Here is a 19,695-nt window from a genome sequence, read left to right as displayed (position 1 = left end):
AAAAAGAGAGAATTATACCAGTTGTACAATGCTATGTGGCCATTCCCTTAAAACGTATATCATTGATTAAAAATCACAGAGCCCTTTACTAAAATTTTAGCAAACACATTTTTATTCACTTTACAAATGATTACCATCTGGCTGAAACTGATTAATGTCTCTCATAGCTCTAGCTTTATATTTTTCTTTCCTGTCATTTGTGCATTTATTTCTTTGGGAAAAAATATCGCCAAGACATACAAATCAAATTGCATTTCATTAAAAGTTCAACAAAAAGTATGAAATCTAAGGACTATCCTTAGAAAATTCAAGGCATATACGTACTGTTGGATCATAGCACATTGTCATTCATTCATTCATTCATTCAATAATTGCTTATTTAACAAATATTTCTTGGCCAGGCCTGGTGGCGCATGCCTGTAAACCCAGCACTTTGGGAGGCTGAGGTGGGTGGATCACCTAAGGTCAAGAATTTGAGACCAGCCTGGACAACATGGTGAAACTCTGTCTCTACTAAAAATACAAAAATTAGCCAGGCATGGTGGTGAGTGCCTGTAATCCCAGCTGTTCGGGAGGTTGAGGCAGGAGGATCGCTTGAACCTGGGAGGTGGAGGTTGTGGTGAGCCGAGATCCTGCCATTTTACTCCAGCCTGGGCAACGAGAGCAAAACTCCGTCTCAAAACAAACAAACAAACAAACAAAAACAAATATTTCTCAAATACTACTTAGGTTGTTGCCAGGTGTGGGGACATAAAGATGGATGAGACACTGTGCTTGCTCTCAATGAGCTGATGGCCAAGGACAAATGAGTAAATTAGCACATTCAGAATCGCTTGGGAAGGATTGTGCTCAGAGTGAGCCCAGGGCACTTAGGAAGCTCATGGCAGGGCCCCCCAGACAATCTAGAGGCGTGGCCACTGTCCCCCTCGTTCAGTTTAATCATCTGTTTAAAGAGCATGTCTCTACCCTTTCCTGTGATTCTTAGTAATGACCTTTGGCCTGGGAAATGCAATTCTAATCCAGTGACCTTCTAGTTAATACCTGCTAACTCTGCTAATTTATTGTTGATTTTCTAGAGGAGTAAAGGAAACCAAGGTTTTCATCAGACCCTGAAAGCTGTTTGCCTGAAAAATGGCATCTATGCCTCCAGGACTCTGGCGAGAATTGATCTAAACGAAGCTCTCACTCAGCCCATCTACGACCAGATCGACCCTGTTTTTGCAAGCATTTTTAGGTAAAGAATCTTTCGTCTTGCCCCTTCAGGAACAGACATCAGAAGAACGTTGAGCCAGAGTCTTTAAGAATTTAGAATTTGTATCTGGAAGTATAAAGAGTAGCTTGTAACTAGAGGAGGAAAGCTTAGTCTTTGGCAAAACGCAAAAGCCTCCTTGGTCTGGTTTACTTAAAAATTTCCCATGATGACCCGGACACAGATTGAGATGCTGCCTTCAGACTAATATTATGATTCCCATTATTTTTCAGATATCTCACACATGCAGCTGGGGATACATTTTCTTAGGGATCTGAGCCGAGGACAGGCTATTTTGATTGGAGAGAATGGAATTAATCAAACATACATGGTCCTTAGAACTTTCTTTCTTTCCTTTTTAAAACAATGAGACAGGGTCTTGCTCTGTTGCCCAGACTGGAGTGCAATGGCACAATCCTAGCTCACTGCAGCCTCGAACTCCTGGGTTCAGACAAGCCTCCCACCTCAGCCTCCTGAGTAGCTGGGACCACAGGCATATGCCATTCTGCCTGGCTAACTTTTAACAGATAGATTTTTTTTTTTTTTTTGTAGAGATAGGGTCTTGCTATGTTGACCAGGCTAGTCTTGAAATCCTGGCCTTAAGTGATCATCCCCCCTTGGCCTCCCAAAGTGCTGGGATTACTGGCATGAGCTACCACATCCCACCTCAGAGCGTTCCCTGAATGCACTGAAGACACTGTGTCTGTTTCTGACACTGCCTGTTCACATACATGACATGGGTGTGGGGAGTATACCTCCTTGGTGAGCCCTCCTTCCCTCCTTCCTTGACCTCTAATTCTTTACTCCATTGATAGAAATAGAATCTCCCAGTCCCCAGTACAGCTGCCCATCCCCAGTCCCTGTCCTTCCTGCTGGCATTTCACATGGTTGCCAACTGGTGGCTGCTTGAACCATTCTCCAGCCTTTGCTTGTGTCTTACTCAGAGCCCCCATCCCTGCCCCACCTTTCTTTTTTTATTCTTTTGTTTTTGAGATGGAATCTTCTGTCACCGAGGCTGGAGTACAGTGGCGCAATCTCCGCTCACTGCAACCTCCACCTCCCAGGTCAAGCTATTCTCCTACCTCAGCCTCCTGAGTAGCTGGGATTACAGGTGCCTGCCACCATACCAGGCTAATTTTTGTATTTTTAGTAGAAACGGGGTTTTACCATGCTGGCCAGGATGGTTTCGAACTCCTAACCTCATGATCCGACCGCCTCAGTCTCCCAAAGTGCTGGGATTACAGGTGTGAACCACTGCGCCTGGCCTTGCCCCACCTTTCTTTAAGCATGTCTTGGTTTATGTCATTCCACCGATTGTACCCCCACTTTGTTTACAATTCTGTGGGCTAAACTTCAAATTCTTTAGAATGCATTCAAGACCTTCCATCTGCCTCCAGCTTCCCTTTCCAACCTCTGCCTACGCCCCAGCCTGGTAGCAGCCCTCTGCTGTAGCCCGCCCAGCAGGTGGCAAAGAGAGAGTAGCTACATGTCCCGGGCACCAGTGCTAAGTACTTGGCATGCATTAGCTCATCAGATGTTCCCAGTAACTCTAAGCAGTGGCTTCTGTCTTTTTACATCTGAGCAAACTGAGGTTCAGAAAATTGTGGAACTTTCCCAGTGGCGCCCAACTCGTGAGCCACGAGCTGGGATTTAAAGCTTGTACTCTCTCCTCTGCAGCCTCTCACTTCCTATTTCTGGGATATTCTGAAACCACTGTGCTTCCCACGTTGTCCCATGGGGAATAACTTCTTTCCGCCTCCTCAGATCTTACCCAACTTTTAGGTATAAGAGTTCAAGTTCCACCCTTTCAAGTGGACACACGTTGACCGTGGAAAGACTGTGAGTTCTCCAGTTAAAGCAGTATTCCAAGGCTGGCTCTGCCTCTTACTAACTCTCTGACTTTGGACACGTCAGCAATTCTCTCTGAATCTCAGTTTTCTCGCCTGTTAAATGGACATTATCTCACGAACTTCATAGGTTTTTATGTCAAAGGCCTGGCACAGCACGGTGTCTGGCACGTTGTAGGGATTTGATAATTGTTGGATCTCATCCTCCTTCTCTTAAATGAACAGAAGGACACAGCTAGTTTCATGTTTGTTTCAGTCTCACAGCAGCCACCATTCTCGTAAGCTTCTTTGTCACTTTCTTCTGTAGGACGGGGAAGCCCACTGGTTTGGCTCTGATGCCTCACCTTGATGCTTTTAAGTACTCCCTGCAGGAGAAAATGATGGAAATTGGGATACGAAGTGGCTGGAAATATGATAGCTACAAAAAAAATTTCCTGATCCAGGAGGTAAGTTCCTTACATAGTGAGGAGAGGAGTGAGGTTGGGCGTGGCTTTCTTCCCAGGCTGGTTTTGTAGGTTGCCAGTGAGTTACTGCCTGTTCCCTGGAGTGTCGGGGTCTGGGAGGGCCTCTAGGAGGTGCTGTGAAATACAGAGCACAGTGGGATATGGGGAGAGCAGTGGGCCTAAGACTGCCTGGAGGAGGTAGGAGACCTTTGCTCCACTGTGAAGCCACCAAGAGCGCGCACCAAGGTTGTAAAGTTTGCTCAGTTTCCAGGAAGAATCTTTAAAGAAGCTTTAGTTGTATGAAACTTTGCATCAGCTGGAAACGTGTTCGTTAACCTACCGTTTTCACCAGTGTTACAAAGTAGCATCCAATGCAGTGAAGCTTAAAGAAGTCATTTTTTTGTTGTTGAATTTTAGGTCAGTTTCTAGTTTTGAGGCCTCAAGACTCTTGTCTGTGACTCACTTTCTTCCAGTGCCAGCCTAAATTACATGGCGGTGCTAGGGAAAGAGCTTGTATCTCCTCTGGCCCCCAGAGAGGGACCATTCCAGGACCTTGCCTGTGCCTGAGTTCAACTCAGGAAATACTTATGAAGTAGTTTGTAGGTGCCAGGCACCAGGGGAAGCGCTTGGGTTATAGAGATACTTAGAACAAAGCTCCTGCCTGTGAGTAGCTCTCAGCCTAGTTGTGGAGATGACAGGCAAACAGCCAGGTATCGTAGGAGGAGGGAATGGTGGCCAGGCACTGGCACCCCTGACCTGCTTCCGTTGAAGGAATTGCCACCAATGACCTCTGTTGCTCTGTCTTCCTAGATAAGTGCCATCCTCGGGGGCCTGGAGGACCACATCCTCAGAAGGAAGAGGAGGATCTATGAGTCCCTCACCGCCTCTATCCAGAGTGACCTGAAGCTCTGTTATGAAGGTGCGGGCCGCAGGGAGCAGCATTCCTGCCTGTTCTGGGACTTTCTGTCAGCGCCTTTCGCATCCTTTTGTGCGGCTCAAACCCCTTGTCTCCTTGCACCCTAAGTCTTTTTTTTTTTTTTTTTTTAATTTGAGATGAAGTCTCACTCTGTCTCCCAGGCTGGATTTCAGTGGCACGATCTCGGCTCACTCACTGCAACCTCGACCTCCCGTGTCCAAGCGATTCTCCTGCCTCAGCCTCCCGAGTAGCTGAGGTTACAGGCGTGCACCACCACGCCTGTCTCATTTTTTGTATTTTTAGTAGAGATGGGGTTTCACCATACTGGCCAGGCTGGTCTCGAACTCCTGACCTTGTGATCCACCCACCTTGGCCTCCCAAAGTGCTGGGATTACAGAAGTGAGCCACTGTGCCCAGCTGGCAACCTAAGTCTTTGCAGTACTCTCAGTCTGCACATTGCAACCACATGACTGCAGGTGTGGGGACCCTTCTCTGTGTTTTCCAGCTCTTCCTGTACACCCTTGGTCCAGGCACCCTGCTTTTTACCCTGCAACATCCCAGCTGCTTTAGCTGTAGAATGCAGTGTCCAGCTCTTATTCTTGTTTCCAAGTATTCGCAAATACTTGGACTCGCCTGTGAACCCACTTTCAGACTCTTCCTGTTTTGGTGGCTCCATTGTTTGAGGGGTAGGGAGTGATTTTGCAAGCTTCAGCCTGATTCAGTCATTAGGTTTTCTGAATGCTGGTTATTATCTAAATATTGAAAATGTTATTTTTATATAAATGTGTGTGTGTGTGTGTGTGTATACTTTGTTGTTGTTGTTTGTTTGTTTACTTGGCTTGCTTATTTTTCTTTCTAATGCTAAAGATTTCTTTCTTTATTTTTTCTTCTTTTTCCTTTTTTTTTTTTTTTTTTTGAGATGGCGTCTCCCTCGCTCTGTCGCCCAGGCTGGAGTGCAGTGGCAGCAGTCTCAGCTCACTACAACCTCCGCCTCCCGAGTTCAAGTGATTTTCATGCCTCAGCCTCCCAAGTAGCGGAGATTATGGGTGTGTGTGCCACGCCTAGCTCATTTTTGTATTTTTAGTAGAGACAGGGTTTCACCATGTTGGTCAGGCTGGTCTCAAACTCCTGACCTCAGGTCATCTGCCTGCCTCAGCCTCCCAAAGTGCTGGGATTACATGTGTGAGCCACTGTGCCTGGCCTTGATGCCAAAGGCTTCTAAGCAGGTCCTAGTCATGGTGTGACTGTGGCTATCATTTTTGCCAGAGGCAGCTCAGATCACGGGGAAAAAAGCATGTGAGAGGATGAAAGATGTCATCAGAAGAGGAGTGGAACGGCAGGTGGCCGAGGGCATGTTTGAAAGGGCCCAGGAAAGGATGCAGCACCAGTTTCAGCAGCTGAAGGTACTCTACGCCCACAGCCCGGATCCCAGACCCCGGGGGGCCCTGAGGGAGGAGGGGAAGCGGTTGCAGAAGGTGGAAGACATAGTAGGTATTTGGACCCACATGGGACAGACACTTCCTGGGGCTTCGACTTGAGAGCTGCAGCTCTGCCAGCACTCCCCTGCGCCCCTCCTCTCTCCTAAGTCACCAGTGGCACCGCAACTGTGGTAGCTAGACATGTGCTCAGCTTTTATAGACTTTGGCTTGTTTAATCCCCAGCAAGTCTGTGGGACAGGTACTAGCATTGTTCCCATTTTATAGAGAAGAAAATTCCAGCAGCGAGAGGTGTGTCAACCAGCCACACAGCCAGGGAGATGCACGGCCAGGATTCAGGACCAGGGAGCCTGGCTCCAGCAGGTCCAGCAGCAGCATGATCTCAAAACAGATTGTTTAAAGAGGGAAATGTCTTGTCTACGCAAAATCCCAATAAGTAGATAGCAATACCGTACTGAAGGCCAGTGACGGTACCTAGCACACATTCAGCTTTAGTTTTACCTACCCCAGAAGACAGTTTCTGACGGTTTCCTTGGACCTAAATGCTTCTGTCAAGCCTGCTAGGACCACCTTGCCTCTGCTCTGGGCCTCATGGCTTGCCACCCTTTTTCCCCCAAATAGTAGACATCCTTGGAGTCCGTGCCACTGTGGCTCCCTCCCTGGCCATCTGAGGCTCCACATTTTCTGCCTCAACCCAGGCTGGCTGATCCTGTCTCCAGGCCCTCAGGGAAGCTGGCCCATTGCTATCTCAGTCCACCTCTGAACTAGCCTTCTCGAATCATCTCCAACCTGTTTCTGCCCAGTTGTCTCTCCTCTACCAGGACTGCAGCTTTGGAAAATATCTTTCTTTACAATTCAAAGCATGTCTTTCCCCTTGGAGAAGGCTAAGAGGCATCTTGTTACCAGCAGCAGTTCAGTTTCAATCCTTTCACATGTTATCACAGTCTACAAATTCATGGGCAAGAAATTGGCTGAACTCCACATAGCCGGTTCCTGTTTCCCCACTGAATACATAGATACTGGATCTTAAGACTCCCAGGAAACAATGTAACTAAAAAAAATGTGTATGTACAGATGTATCTTCAATTACAGAAACGTAGGAAGTTAAAACTGGGCGAGATCACAGAGTGTTCCCATTCTGTGATCTTTTTTGTTTCGTTTTGTTTTAAGAATGCCAGTTGGCTGGGCGTTGTGGCTCACGCCTGTAATCCCAGCACTTTGGGAGGCTGAGGCGGGTGGATCACAAGGTCAGGAGATTGAGACCATCCTGGCCAACATGGTGAAATCTCGTCTCTACTAAAAATACGAAAATTAACCGGGCGTAGTGGCACGTGCCTATAATCCCAGCTACTCAGGAGGCTGAGGCAGGAGAATCGCTTGAACTAGGGAGCCAGAGGTTGCAGTGAGCTGAGATCACGCCATGGCACTCCAGCTGGGTGACAGAGCAAGATTCAGACTCCATCTCAAAAAAAAAAAAAAAAAAGAATGCCAGTTAACTTTTAATTGTTATTGTTTAAAATACTTTAGTTCTACACAACAGATGAAATTTATTTTTATATGTAATGTCTGAAGATTTACTGTTTTTTAAAAAATGACCTCTTTGCAATAGTCCTATAAGTTAAATAATAGAATACCATTTCGTTGACTATATGGATTAGTCTCTGATATATTGATCTGTAATGTGGCTTGCTGCTCACTCTAGAGTGAGGTGACTGCCTCTCCTGGTTTAAGAGCTGTGAATCTCTCATTCCCTGATCTTAGAGATGAGGAGGTGGAAACCTAGAGGCCTTGAGTTACAAGTTCCAGGCCCACTGCTAGAGCTGAGACGCTGGAATCTAGAATGTTAGCAAAAAAGCCCAGGAGATCCAGCTTCCCAACTAGACTCTGCCAGACTAGAGGAAGGAGCCTGACATTTTTTCAAAGGGAGGCAAGAAACGGAAAAGGGAAGAAAGGGGTTTTAGTTGATAAAAGAACTAGGAGTAGCAAGAAGACACCTCTCAGGCAGTTGGGAAGAATCAGATGTGCACCGTAAGGTGAGTGGCACAGAGCAGGTGTCCAGCAAACATTTCCCCAGTGAGCAGACGCATAGAGGAGAGGACAGTGGGAGAGTGGCCAGCTCATTCCCTTTTTTTCCATCTCTGCGATTGCCCTTCTTCTCCCCGCCATGCCTCCGGGCTTCCCCATTAGCTCCTGATTTGATCAGCTGACACCAGAGCTTCCGTCCCGCACGAGTCTGTAGGCGGTGAGGGTGATGCTGTCCAGGTGGTGGGAACCCACAGAAACGTTGTCTTGCTGCTTCCTGGGCCTTTCGGTGTCCTCAAAAGTCTGTACCTTCTGTGGCTGGGAGACTGTGTGGGGTTCCTTTGATAAGATCCACTTTCCCTTGGGCCGCACCGTCCTAACAGAATGAATGTTCTTGTCATGTAGGCTGGGATCGTGGAGAAAGTGAAGGGCAGTATCGCCACCATGCTGGCCCTCGCCTCGTCCCAGGGGGATGGCCTCTACAAGGAGCTTGCAGGTAAATACGCCAAAGCTTTGCATGCAGGCAGATTTTGCAGACGGCCCTGGCCGTGGTGGCTTCTTCCTGAATTTAAAGGTATTAAGTCAGGAAGAATGACCAGGGCAAGGAGTGGAGATGATGATGATGATGATGATGATGATGATGATGATGATGATGAAATGACAGCCTCAGCCTTTGCTGAGCGCCCAAATGAGAGCAAACATTATACTCGGCTTGTGCTCATGGTCTCACTGAATTCTCACCTTAGTTCCCCGGGATAGATGTTATTGCTCCATTTTGCAGATGCAGAAATAGAGACTCACATTAGGAAATGTGCCAAAGGCCCCGTAGCTGGAAAGCCGCTAATTTAAATCCACAGCTCTGCCCTGCTTACTCCATAAAGCCTGTCTTTGAAGTTGATGCCTCCTTATGAAAAACTTCATTGTCTGGCGATGGTGGAGAAAGGCTTTTCTTAAGCCACCTGGGGCCTGGGGATGCAGCACCCGCTGTGGACCTTGGGGTAGGCAGCTGTGTCCCTTTCAGTCCGTGGGCTCCACCAGGCCCCCGGTATAAACTGGAGAGTGTAAACTGGTACAAAAAGCAATTGGGTAATGTCTCGCCAGATTTAAAATGCACATGCCATTTGGCGCAGCCATCCTACTTCTAAGGTTTTACCCTGCAGATATTCTTATATGCGGGGAGAATGGCATATGGGCACCGTTGTTCAGAGTAGCATTGTTTCTGACGTCAAAAATTGGGGCAACTCAAATATCTGTAAGTAAAGCACTGTGTAAATTAAATTAGAGACACAACCAGTGGAAGGCTAAGCAACTGTTAGGAAAATAAAGCAGCTTTATAAGTAATGGTATGAAATGATCTCCAAAATATATTACAAAGTGAGTAAATGTGTATGACATGTTGCCATTTGTCAGACGGGAAAGAAGGAAATACATACTTATATGTTTGTATGTGCATAAAAATCTCCGTGGGATACACAGAACACTGGTAGTACTGGTTGCCTCTAAGGAGGGAAACTGGAAGGCTGGGGGAAGGGGAGGAAACTTGCTCTGCCCCCTGTATATTTTGTGTCTTTTATATATGTATAATTTTTTGAGACGGAGTTTGGCTCTTGTTGCCCAGACCAGTGTGCAATGGTGGGATCTCGGCTCACCACAACCTCTGCCTCCTGGGTTCAAGCAATTCCCCTGCCTCAGCCTCCCCGAGTAGCTGGGATTACAGGCATGTGCCACCACACCTGGCTAATTTGGTATTTTTAGTAGAGAAAGGGTTCCTCTATGTTAGTCAGGCTGATCTCGAACTCCTAACCTCGGGTGATCTGCCCATCTCGGCCTCCCAAAGTGCTGGGATTACAGGCGTGAGCCGCTGCACCCGGCCGTGCCTTTTATACCGAATTCCACATCTGTAGTTGCCGGCTGAAATGAATAGATCTGATGGTGCTGAGTTTGCCAGGGTGAACGTAGGCAGAGCTATTCCCAAAGTCAAAGCCACAATTGCTGCTTCTGAACATCGTTCTGTACTTCTCCATCTCTCTGGGAATCTTTCTGCCCCATTTATGGCTGGTTAGATGGACCTCTGACCTGCTCCTGACAAACTCCAGAGGAAGAGATTCAATACCCTCACACTATAATGTATTGGATTCTCATGACCTTCTTTCAAGCCTTTATAGGAATCTAAGTTTTGAGATGATGTCATTCCAGTGTGCGTCTTTAAAGAACTCCCACTTGCCAGAGCTCTTGAGCAGGTCTCACAGACAGATTGTGTTCCCCAGTTTGATGTCAATTGCGCCTGCTGTAATTTAAGCCTATTTCCTTCTCTTCACCATCGACAACGAATGTACGTCCTGTCAGGGTGGCTGCGGCAGGTGCCCAGGTCATAAAGAAATCTAAAAGGCAGTCCCTGTTGACAGGGCCTTACCTGGTTGGTAAGACAAGTTGTGTAAGAATGTGCATTTTGAGACTTGGGAGTTTGCATTCACTCAGCAAGCGATTCTGTCACCTCCTGGGTGCTGAGGACCCAGTGGTGACCAAAACAGGCAAGAGTCCCTGCCTTCACGGAGCTCGCAGCCCAGTGGGAGGAAGGCAGGCAGTAAGCAAACTAATAAGTGAAATATGTGGCAGGGAAGCGAAGCAGAGTCACGGGAGAAGGGATGCTGGGGTAGGGGACAGGTTGGTCAAGGAAGGTCTCCCTGGGAATGGCACACTTAAGCAAGGCCCTGAGGGAGGGCACCCACTCACACTTCAGATCGTCATTCTTGAAGTTCAGGAGACAGTGGTTATTCAGGGCTGGGACATGGGAAGCTTCACTGAAGCTGGGTCCTAGGGGAAGCCTTCAAGTTTAGGCTGATTTCACAGGCAGCAGAGAGAAGGGATGCCTTCCAGATATGAGACAGGACAAAAAGACTCAGGGTCCTAACTCCCCTCCTGTTCATGAGTCCCATCCCTGGCCAGGCTCAGGGCCAGTTAGCCTGAGTCACCCTGTGGGGCACAGAAAGCCAAGGGGGTTTGGAAAGGCATTTGGCGCTCAGTCTGAAGGGTCCCATCAAAGGGGACCACATTAGGCAGCATCCTCCAGATAAACAGAACCAGTAGCATGTGTGGATAGACAGAGGAAGAGATTTATTTTAAGAAATTGGCTCACACGATGGTGGAGGCTTGGTCAGCCCACAGGCTGATGCAGGGAGGCCAGCAGGATGGAGACTCCAGAAAGAGTGGCAGTTGGAGTCCAGAGAACATCCCTGCAGAACCAGGCAGAGCTGACGTTGTAGACGAAGGCCCCAGGCTGTCACTGGAGAATCCCCTCCTGCTTGAGGGAGGCCAGCCTTTGGCTCCATGCATGCCTTCAGCTGGCTGGTTGATGTCCATCCACACTGGAGAGGGCCATCTGCTTTACTTGAGGTCCACTGAGTTAAATGTCAATCTCATCTAAAAACACCCTCCCAGAGGCATCCAGACTCTCGTTTAACCCAGTGACCTAGACAAGTTAACACATAAAACTAACCATTGTGAGAACATGATTTGATTGCAGATCGTGGGATGAAACGTGAGATGCCAAAGAGAGAACATTCACTGAGAATGGATCGTTCCGGGAGGATAGGGATGGGTGGGAAAGGAGGGGGAGCCACCTGGAGAGGACTTAGGGGAGGTGTTATTGTGCAATGTGCTTTGTATATTACATGCCTGTGAAGGCTTAATACAGACCTAGTGACTTCTCAGTTTTTCTTATGGGTAGGTTTGTGTTTCTTTTGAGGGTGACCCCATGCTGAGACAGCGTTCTGGTAAGAGGAGGAATACCTGCTTTGATGTCTGATCTGTAAGCACCACTCCAGATCTCATATTCTGGGACAAGTGACAGGATTGTTGGGGGATTTGCTTTCTGGAGACGTTTCTACAAAGGACGTCAAGTCCTGACATGCACTTTCTGCTCTCCTGTAGATGTCGGGAGTGAATACAAGGAGATGGAGAAGCTGCACAGAAGCCTGAGGGAGGCCGCGGAGAATGCCCGGCTGAGGAAAGGCATGCAAGAGTTCCTCCTAAGGGCATCCCCCCGCAAGGCTGGCCCCCCCAGGATGTCACTGTAACTCCCAGGGCTTAGTCCCAATGGATGAAAGATCAGCCCAGAGCCAGACAATCAGAATTACTTTTTTGGTTCTTTTTTTTTTTTTTTTTTGAGATGGAGTCTCACTCTGTTACCCAGGCTGAAGTGCAATGGCGTGATCTTGGCTCACTGCAACCTCCGCCTCCCAGGTTCAAGCAATTCTCCTGTCTCAGCCTCCCGAGTAGCTGGGATTACAGGTGCGTGCCACCACACCAGCTAATTTTTTGTATTTTTAGTAGAAACAGGATTTCACCATGTTTGCCAGGGTAGTCTTGAACTCCTGACCTCAAGCAATCTGCCCACCTCTGCCTCCCAAAGTGCTGGGATTACAGGCATGAGCCACTGTGCCTGGCCATACTTTTTTGTTCACAAGAGACAGGGTCTACCTCTGTGGCCTAGGCTGGAGTGCAGTGGCACCATCACAGCTCACTGCAGCCTTGAACTACTGGGCTCAAGTGATCCTCCAGCCTCAGCCTCCAGAGTAGCTGGGACTACAGGTACAGGCCACCACACCTGGGTAATTTTTTTTTTGAGACGGAGTTTCACTCTTGTTACCCAGGCTGGAGTGCAATGGTGCGATCTTGGCTCACCGCCACCTCCGCCTCCCGGGTTCAGGCAATTCTCCTGCCCCAGCCTCCTGAGTAGCTGGGATTACAGGCACACGCCACCATGCCCAGCTAATTTTTTGTATTTTTAGTAGAGACGGGGTTTCACCATGTTGACCAGGATGGTCTCGATCTCTTGACCTCGTGATCCACCCGCCTCGGCCTCCCAAAGTGCTGGGATTACAGGCTTGAGCCACCGCGCCCGGCCCTGGGTAATTTTTTAATTGTTCATGGAGATGGCGTCTTGCTCTGTTGCCCACACTGGTCTCAAACTCCTGGCCCCAAGTGATCCTCCCATCTCAGTCTCTCAAAGCCCTGGAATTGCAGGCATAAGGCATCGTGCCTGGCTCAGAATTTTCTGTTTTGTGAAATCTAATAGAGGACATTTCCCAACTATTTGGACTTTGTATGCAATATAAAACTAGTATGTTTACTGCATTTTATTTTATAGCCAAAAAATAGTCATCTTCAATACCTAATGGAGTTCTAAAGTGTTAGGACAAAAAACTTTTGCTTCCTCAAGAATATCAAACATCAGGCTGGGCACAGTGGTTCATGCCTGTAATTCGAGCACTTTGGAAGCTGAGTCGGGCAAATTATGAAGTCAGGAGATTGAGACCATCCTGGCTAACACTGTGAAACCCCGTCTTTATTAAAAGTGGGTGTGGTGGCACGCCTCTGTAGCCCTAGCTACTCGGGAGGCTGAAACAGGAGACTCCCTTGAACCTGGGAGGCGAAGGTTGCAGTGAGCCAAGATTGCGCCACTGCACTCTAGCCTGAGTGACAGAGCAAGCCTCCATCTCAAAAATAAAAAATAAAAAAAATCTAAACATCAAAAAACTTAAATATTTTAGAAAACAACATTGTAAGATATAAAATAAGCCATAAAAAGAAATTCATCTTTCAATGAAGAAAAATATCTAAACATTGAAAAACTTAAGTATTATGGAAAACATTGCAAAATAAAGCTTGTAGGGACCCAATTCTGTTTTTCATTTTAATACTGATGAGACTTTGGGGAAGGAGGCAACATTGTGTCATGGGAATAAAATGGGTTTGGCAGCCAGAGGAACATAGACCCGGCTTCCCCACTGCTCAGATGTGCTATTTAAAACCAGCACTTACTAAATGTTTTCATCTCAGGACCCTTCACTTTTAAAGGACCCTAAGGAGTGTTTGTTTGTGTAGGTTATAGCTGTTGATATTGACTGTATTCAAAATTAAATAGGAGAAAATGTAAGTAATTATTTACTTTTTTAGAAGTAACAGTAATCAACCCATTATGTGTTATTAAAAATAACACATTGTTATGTAAAAAGCTATTTTCCCAATAAATAAATAAATGTACTGAGAAGAGTAACATTGTTTTCCACTTTTGCAAATCTCTTTATTCCCTGGCTTAATAGAACACAGTTGGATTCTCATGTCAGTTTCTACATCCACTCTGTTGCAATATGTTGTTTTGGTTGATGTATATGAGAAAAACTCAGTCTCACACAGACCTACAGTTGGAATCCAAGGAAGTGTTTTAATAGGTTTTTCAGGGAATTTTGGGATATTTTTTGATTCTACAAAGGCAGATGGCAGTTTCTTAAAAGTTAATTGCAATGTGGAATCTGAAAGCATGTTGGTGAACATTTTTCACCTATTACATTAAAATGCATTGGTTGATTTTGTACTTTGAATGGATACTTTTACTAACGTATGATTTTTGTGGTATCAGGCGTTGTTCATCTTGAAAATATTTATTCACTGAGTTGAGCAGATATTCCAAATGTTGCTGCATTTTATTGTATATTACCATGAAATCATTTTATTAGTGTCTTCACCAATCTCATCAGGAGAGTCTGAAGTATTGAAAAGCTGTCAAGCTCACAGTGAAAAATAGAAGTTTTACAAAATTCCATTCCCCCGCCAAACGCTCATCTTATCATTGACAACAAATATTGTCAGTTGTTTTCTTTGAAGAAATAGATTCATTTTCTTCATTTTTGGGAAAACGTTTGCCATATAACTGCATATGATGAACCGTAGTTTATCAGTAATTATTTCAAATAAAAAGGATGTCCCAAGAAAAAAGTGTCCAGTTCAGCCTGAAACTCAAACACTCAAGGAAATGCTTTTCTTTGAGGCAGCAGAAGTGCTTGAAGTGTATTTCCCATTTTGTCCCACTGAACAATAAAATGACATCTACTTAGGTGTCAATAATTAATACAATTAATAACATACTGTTACATTAAGAACATTTTCAGTCAAGCTGGCTTTTTCAAGCCCCGCAAGTTCACGATGGTGAAAAAGGCAAGAGTTTTGAATGCAGTTTGGTGCCACTGCTTTGGTGCATGCCAAAGTGCAAGTGGTTTTACCCACCTTTGCTTTTATACCTTTAGTACAAGTGTCAACGTGGTAGAAAAGGCAAATAACATCTTAGTATTATTGTAAAAATAGTTTAACCCAGCAGACCCCATAGGAGAGTTTCAGCGACCATACTTTGAGAACAGTTGTCTTAGACAAATCATTCAAACTCTCTGAGATTCAGGTAATTTATCTGTAAAATGGTGACAATGGTAGTGCCTACCCTGATACTCCCAGGGTTGTCAGGAAGTTTAGGGTCATGCCTACAAAACATGGACACGCTGTACTTCATGGTACTTGACAAATGGTCACTATCATTTATGGGCAGAATGGAAATAACATGGTTTAGTGGCTTGTCTGTTGGGGGACTTGGGTTCTGATCCCAGCTCTGACCAATACTAACATGCCAATTCCTTAACACCTCTGAGATTTCATTTCCTCATATACAAAAGGAGAGAGATGGACTGGACGATTAGAACATCTTTTGAAATCGAGGATTTAAAATTCTTCTCTTTTTGTTGTAATATCTTTTGCCTAAGTAGGATAAAAAGAGATTTAGCCATGTAGTGAGGTCTCAGTGGCTCTTTTTTCATATTAAACTTTTTTTCTTCTTTTTTTTTTTTTTTTGCTCTGGAATGGGTACGCTTTTCCTCAGTATCATGTTAAACTTCTAAACACATAGCATTCTGTCGCAGTTCGTATAGTTCCCTTTTCGTATTTCTCAGGAGGGATATAGAGGACCTCCACTCCAGCCACGGTGGAGTAACAGGACCAGATTTACCCTCTGGTTAAACAACAACAAGCAAACAAAAATTACGAAACAACAATTTTTAGATCTGGGGAAATAGTGTACCACAGTCATCCCTGAAAGGAGGGAAGGAGATAAGGTGAGGCCCACAGTGCTCTGTCTTGTGCCTTGGGTGAGTTTCCAGGCCACAGCACAGGGAGGGGAAGTCCCAGAAGAACTGAGTGGTCTCCCTGAGTTGAGGGGACAGAGATCAGAGTTTGAAGAGTCCAAGGTGATTAGAATTCACAGGGAAGATTACCAGGGAGAAGAGAGCTGGACAGAGAGCTCCAGAGATGTGAAGTGGGTCTCCTTTGATTCTTTATTTGAGTACTGATTAGCATATCCTGTGAGGAGACTACTAAAAATGAGGAAAGAACCCCTGGAAAGAAGCAGGCAGAAAAACCCCCAAAACTCAGTTCAAGCTAAATGAGCCATAGTGGAAGACCTTACACATGAGGTGTCAAGTAGGCTGATCAGAAGAGTATCGCCTTAGTAGTGGGGTCAAAATAGTCCTGGACGAAAGGCTGTTATGCATCCACCAATGAAGATTTTTTTAAAACTTTGGAAGAATCATACTGTTTGCAAGTAACTTAACTGCATCCCAGAACAAAACACAAAAACATTTAGGAATAAAAACCCCAGCACTCAATGATGGAAAATTGACAATGTGCGGCATGAAAACAAAAACATCCAGGCATACAAAGAAGCAGGAAAATATGAACAATAATGAAAAATATCAGTAGAAATAGACCCAGAAATAACACAGGGGATAGAATTAGTAGATAAGGTTATTAAAATTGCTACAATAAATGTACTCCAGGTGCTCAAGAAGATAGAATAAAGCATAAACACAATGAGAAGAGAAATGGAAGAAATTTAAGACTCAAATAGAACTTGTAGAGATTTTAAAAGCCTCATTGTCTACATGGGGTTAACAGCAGACTAGATAGGGTAGAAGAAAAGACAAGTGAACTTGACGACAGAGCAATAGAACTTATCTAAAGTGAAACAGAGGAAAAAAATGAACAGTGCATTAGTAAAACATCAAACAGCCTAAAATATTTGTTACTAGAACTACTAGAACCACAATAACAGTAAAGAGGTGGGGATATAGGAAAAAAAATATTTAAGAGAATGATGTTTGAGATTTTTCCAAACTTGATAAAATCTATAAACTCACAGATCCAAAATGCTCATTGAATATGAAACAAAAGAAAATAAGAAAAATCACAGTAAGATGCATCATAATCAAATTACTGAAAATCAGTGATGAAGAGAAAATCTTAAAACCAGCCAGGTGCATGGGGAGTGAGGGGGAGGCTGCAAAGGCAGTGATGGATAATATATACAAAGGAATAAAAAACAAGAATGACAGCAGACTTTTCTTCAGAAACAATATAAGCCAAGAATCAGTGGAGTGACCTCTTTTAAAAATTGAGAGAAAAAAAAAGTTCATCTAGAGTTCTCTATCTAGCAAAAAACACTTTTCAAAAATGAAGTGAAATGGACTTTACAGACATACCAATGTAAGTAGCAAAAATAGTAAATATGTGGGCAAATATAAAATACTTTTTCTTATTTTTCTCACATCTATTTAAAAGATTAACACAAAACCAATAACAATGCATTGTGGAGTTTATAACATATAGAATTTAAATGTGTGACAAAAGCACAATGGCCAGGAAGGCAGAAATGAAAGTATGTTTTTGCAAGATTATTATACAATATACACAGTTATATAATGTATAAGGTAGACTGTGATAAGCTAAAGATATATACTATAAAGCCTAGAGCAATCACTAGAGAAACAAGAGAGTTATATTTAGCAAACAATGTAAAGAGAGAAAACGTAATATTAAAAATGCTCAGATAATCCAAGAAAGGAAAGAAAAGAATGGGAAATAAATGATAGAAGATACAAATGGAAAACAAATAGCCAGATAGTAGATTTAAACCCAGTCATACAAATAAACATATTAAAAGTAAATGATCTAAAACATGAATTAAATAATGCAGAGGTTACCAAGTTAGATTTTTTTTAAAAAAGCCCTCTGTATATGTTGTCTTTAAAGTAGAAACCCACTTTAAATATAAAGACATAAATAGGTTAACAGTAAAAGGATGGAAGATAGATATTTGCAAATGCGAATTTAAAGACAGAGTTTCTATATCAATATTAGACAAAGTAAATTTCAGAGCAAAGATGATTACTAATGATAAGGAGGATCACTGCATAGTGATAAAGTAGTTAATTCGTTGAGGACATAATCCTAGTTATGCACCTAATAACAAAGTTTCTAAATGCACAAAGTAAAAGCTAATAAAACTCAAAGGAGAAATAGCCAAATCCACAATTATAGTCAGAAATCTCAATACCGTCCCTTGATAACTGATAGAACAAGTAGAAAAACTCAGTAAGGCTATAAAAGACTTGAACATCACATCAACTTTACCTCATTGAGATTTATGGAATACTCTATAATCAACATCAAAGTGCACATTAATTTCTAGTGTACATGGAATATTTCCCAAGATAGACCATATCCTGAGTCATAAAATAGGTCTCAATAAATTTTAAAATATGGATCTCATACAAAGTGTGTTCTCTGACCACAGTGGAATTAAATTAGAAGTTAATAACAATAAGATATCTGGAAAAGTCTTCAAATATTTGTAAACCAAACAACACACTTCTAAATAACCCATGGGACAAGTGAGGGCTGCGGACTAATGTTCGTTAGGTTTATATCTCTCTGCTCCAAATCTTTGTCTTCAAATAAAATTACCTCCTTGGTATCAGAAGCCAAGGAGTTAACTCCAGCTGGAGCTTAGAAAGTCAGAGCTGGCACCGGCGGTAGGGCTGTGTGTTAACTGCCAGAAGAATGTAACCAAGAACTGTCCAGTCAGGAAGGCTGCACTGGCAGAGTGGAACAAGAGGGGAAGAACTTGGGACAGCATCTTGAGTCCTGGTAAGAGGCTCAGGCTGATAGTGACATAGATTCTGGACAGAAATTCAGACTGAAGCAATAGAAGAAGAAAAACTTTAAAAGCCAAGGGTAGCATCAAGAGGATTCATGAGATGTTGATCGCCACCTGCAGAAGTCTGTCCTGCAGACCCTCACTTAACGACTGGATAGGTGACTGCACTCCCACTCCCAGTACAGTGATTTTGAGTGGGCTAGAGATGGTCATCAGCTGCTTTCAGAGGGCGATTGCAGCTAACCGATGATGCGTCCCTATACCTCCTCACATGTACTCAGTATAGATTTAATAACAGAGGTTCTAAGTCAACATGCTTGTGGATAATTAACATGGTTAAAAGAGTGGCTTTATGAATGATAAAAGGTTTTGGTTCCAGGGCCCAGGGTAAACAGATTCACAGGTAATTCCCCTTGTACCTCCCCCTGAGAGGACCATACAGCACAAAGTTTACATGAGCAAACAAATTAGAGACAAAGGGATGTGGGGTAAACAAACTTCACTGGGGAAGCCTTTGTTGTCCCTCATCTTTACCCTATGACTTAATACTCTAACGTAAGAACTGGCTGCCTTCAGCCCATTCCATTAAAACCTTTTGGCCTTCCAAAAAGTTTAAGACTATAATCTTCTAACTTTTCCTAATATTTCCCTAATATTTTTCCAGCAACCCCGAGTGAAACCCAACAGATTCAGGAACCAGAAGCAGGAGTCTCAGGAACAAGAGCTGCTGGGTCAGTAGGTTAAAATTATGAGCAAAAGTCTTTTGTTGTGACCCTTAGCGTGCTGCAACCTCTGTGGTGAGCTTGAAGTCCTAGCCAGCTCATCTCCCCAGGAAAGAGGAGACCGGCTAGAGTGAGAGAACGTGGGAGGCAGAGGTTGTAGAGAGCCGACATCGTGCCGCTGCGCTCCAGCCTGAGCGACAGAGCGAGACTCCATCTCAAAAAGAAAAAAAAAAATCTCACTTTG

At 44.3% G+C, this 19,695-nt stretch overlaps 1 protein-coding gene across 1 annotated transcript; it reads left to right on the top strand.

The window, feature by feature from the left end:
- Positions 1 to 666: 666 nt before the first annotated feature.
- LOC116546443 (nuclear GTPase SLIP-GC-like) lies at positions 667 to 12,116 on the top strand. Its single transcript, XM_032272704.1, has 6 exons — positions 667 to 1,234; positions 3,404 to 3,542; positions 4,350 to 4,458; positions 5,722 to 5,858; positions 8,319 to 8,409; positions 11,844 to 12,116. Exons 2-6 carry the CDS (start codon positions 3,432 to 3,434, stop codon positions 11,987 to 11,989), a joined length of 594 nt encoding a protein of 197 aa, XP_032128595.1. The 5' UTR covers positions 667 to 1,234; positions 3,404 to 3,431; the 3' UTR covers positions 11,990 to 12,116.
- The last annotated feature ends 7,579 nt before the right edge of the window (positions 12,117 to 19,695 follow it).

Source organism: Sapajus apella, unplaced genomic scaffold (assembly GCF_009761245.1).
Source record: "Sapajus apella isolate SASKATOON/1434 unplaced genomic scaffold, GSC_monkey_1.0 scaffold906, whole genome shotgun sequence".
Taxonomy (NCBI): Eukaryota; Metazoa; Chordata; class Mammalia; order Primates; family Cebidae; genus Sapajus; species Sapajus apella.
The sequence above is the reverse complement of the archived record's forward strand: the minus strand, read 5'-3'. Positions and strand labels throughout refer to the sequence as shown.

What these genes read in the sequence shown, in the direction of transcription:
- LOC116546443 (XM_032272704.1), top strand. Translation starts at nt 3,432, where the DNA reads ATGCCTCACCTTGATGCTTTTAAGTACTCCCTGCAGGAGAAAATGATG. An exon ending in ACCAGTTTCAGCAGCTGAAG is followed by an intron (nt 5,859 to 8,318) that starts GTACTCTACGCC and finishes CTTGTCATGTAG; the next exon opens with GCTGGGATCGTGGAGAAAGT. An exon ending in CCTCTACAAGGAGCTTGCAG is followed by an intron (nt 8,410 to 11,843) that starts GTAAATACGCCA and finishes GCTCTCCTGTAG; the next exon opens with ATGTCGGGAGTGAATACAAG.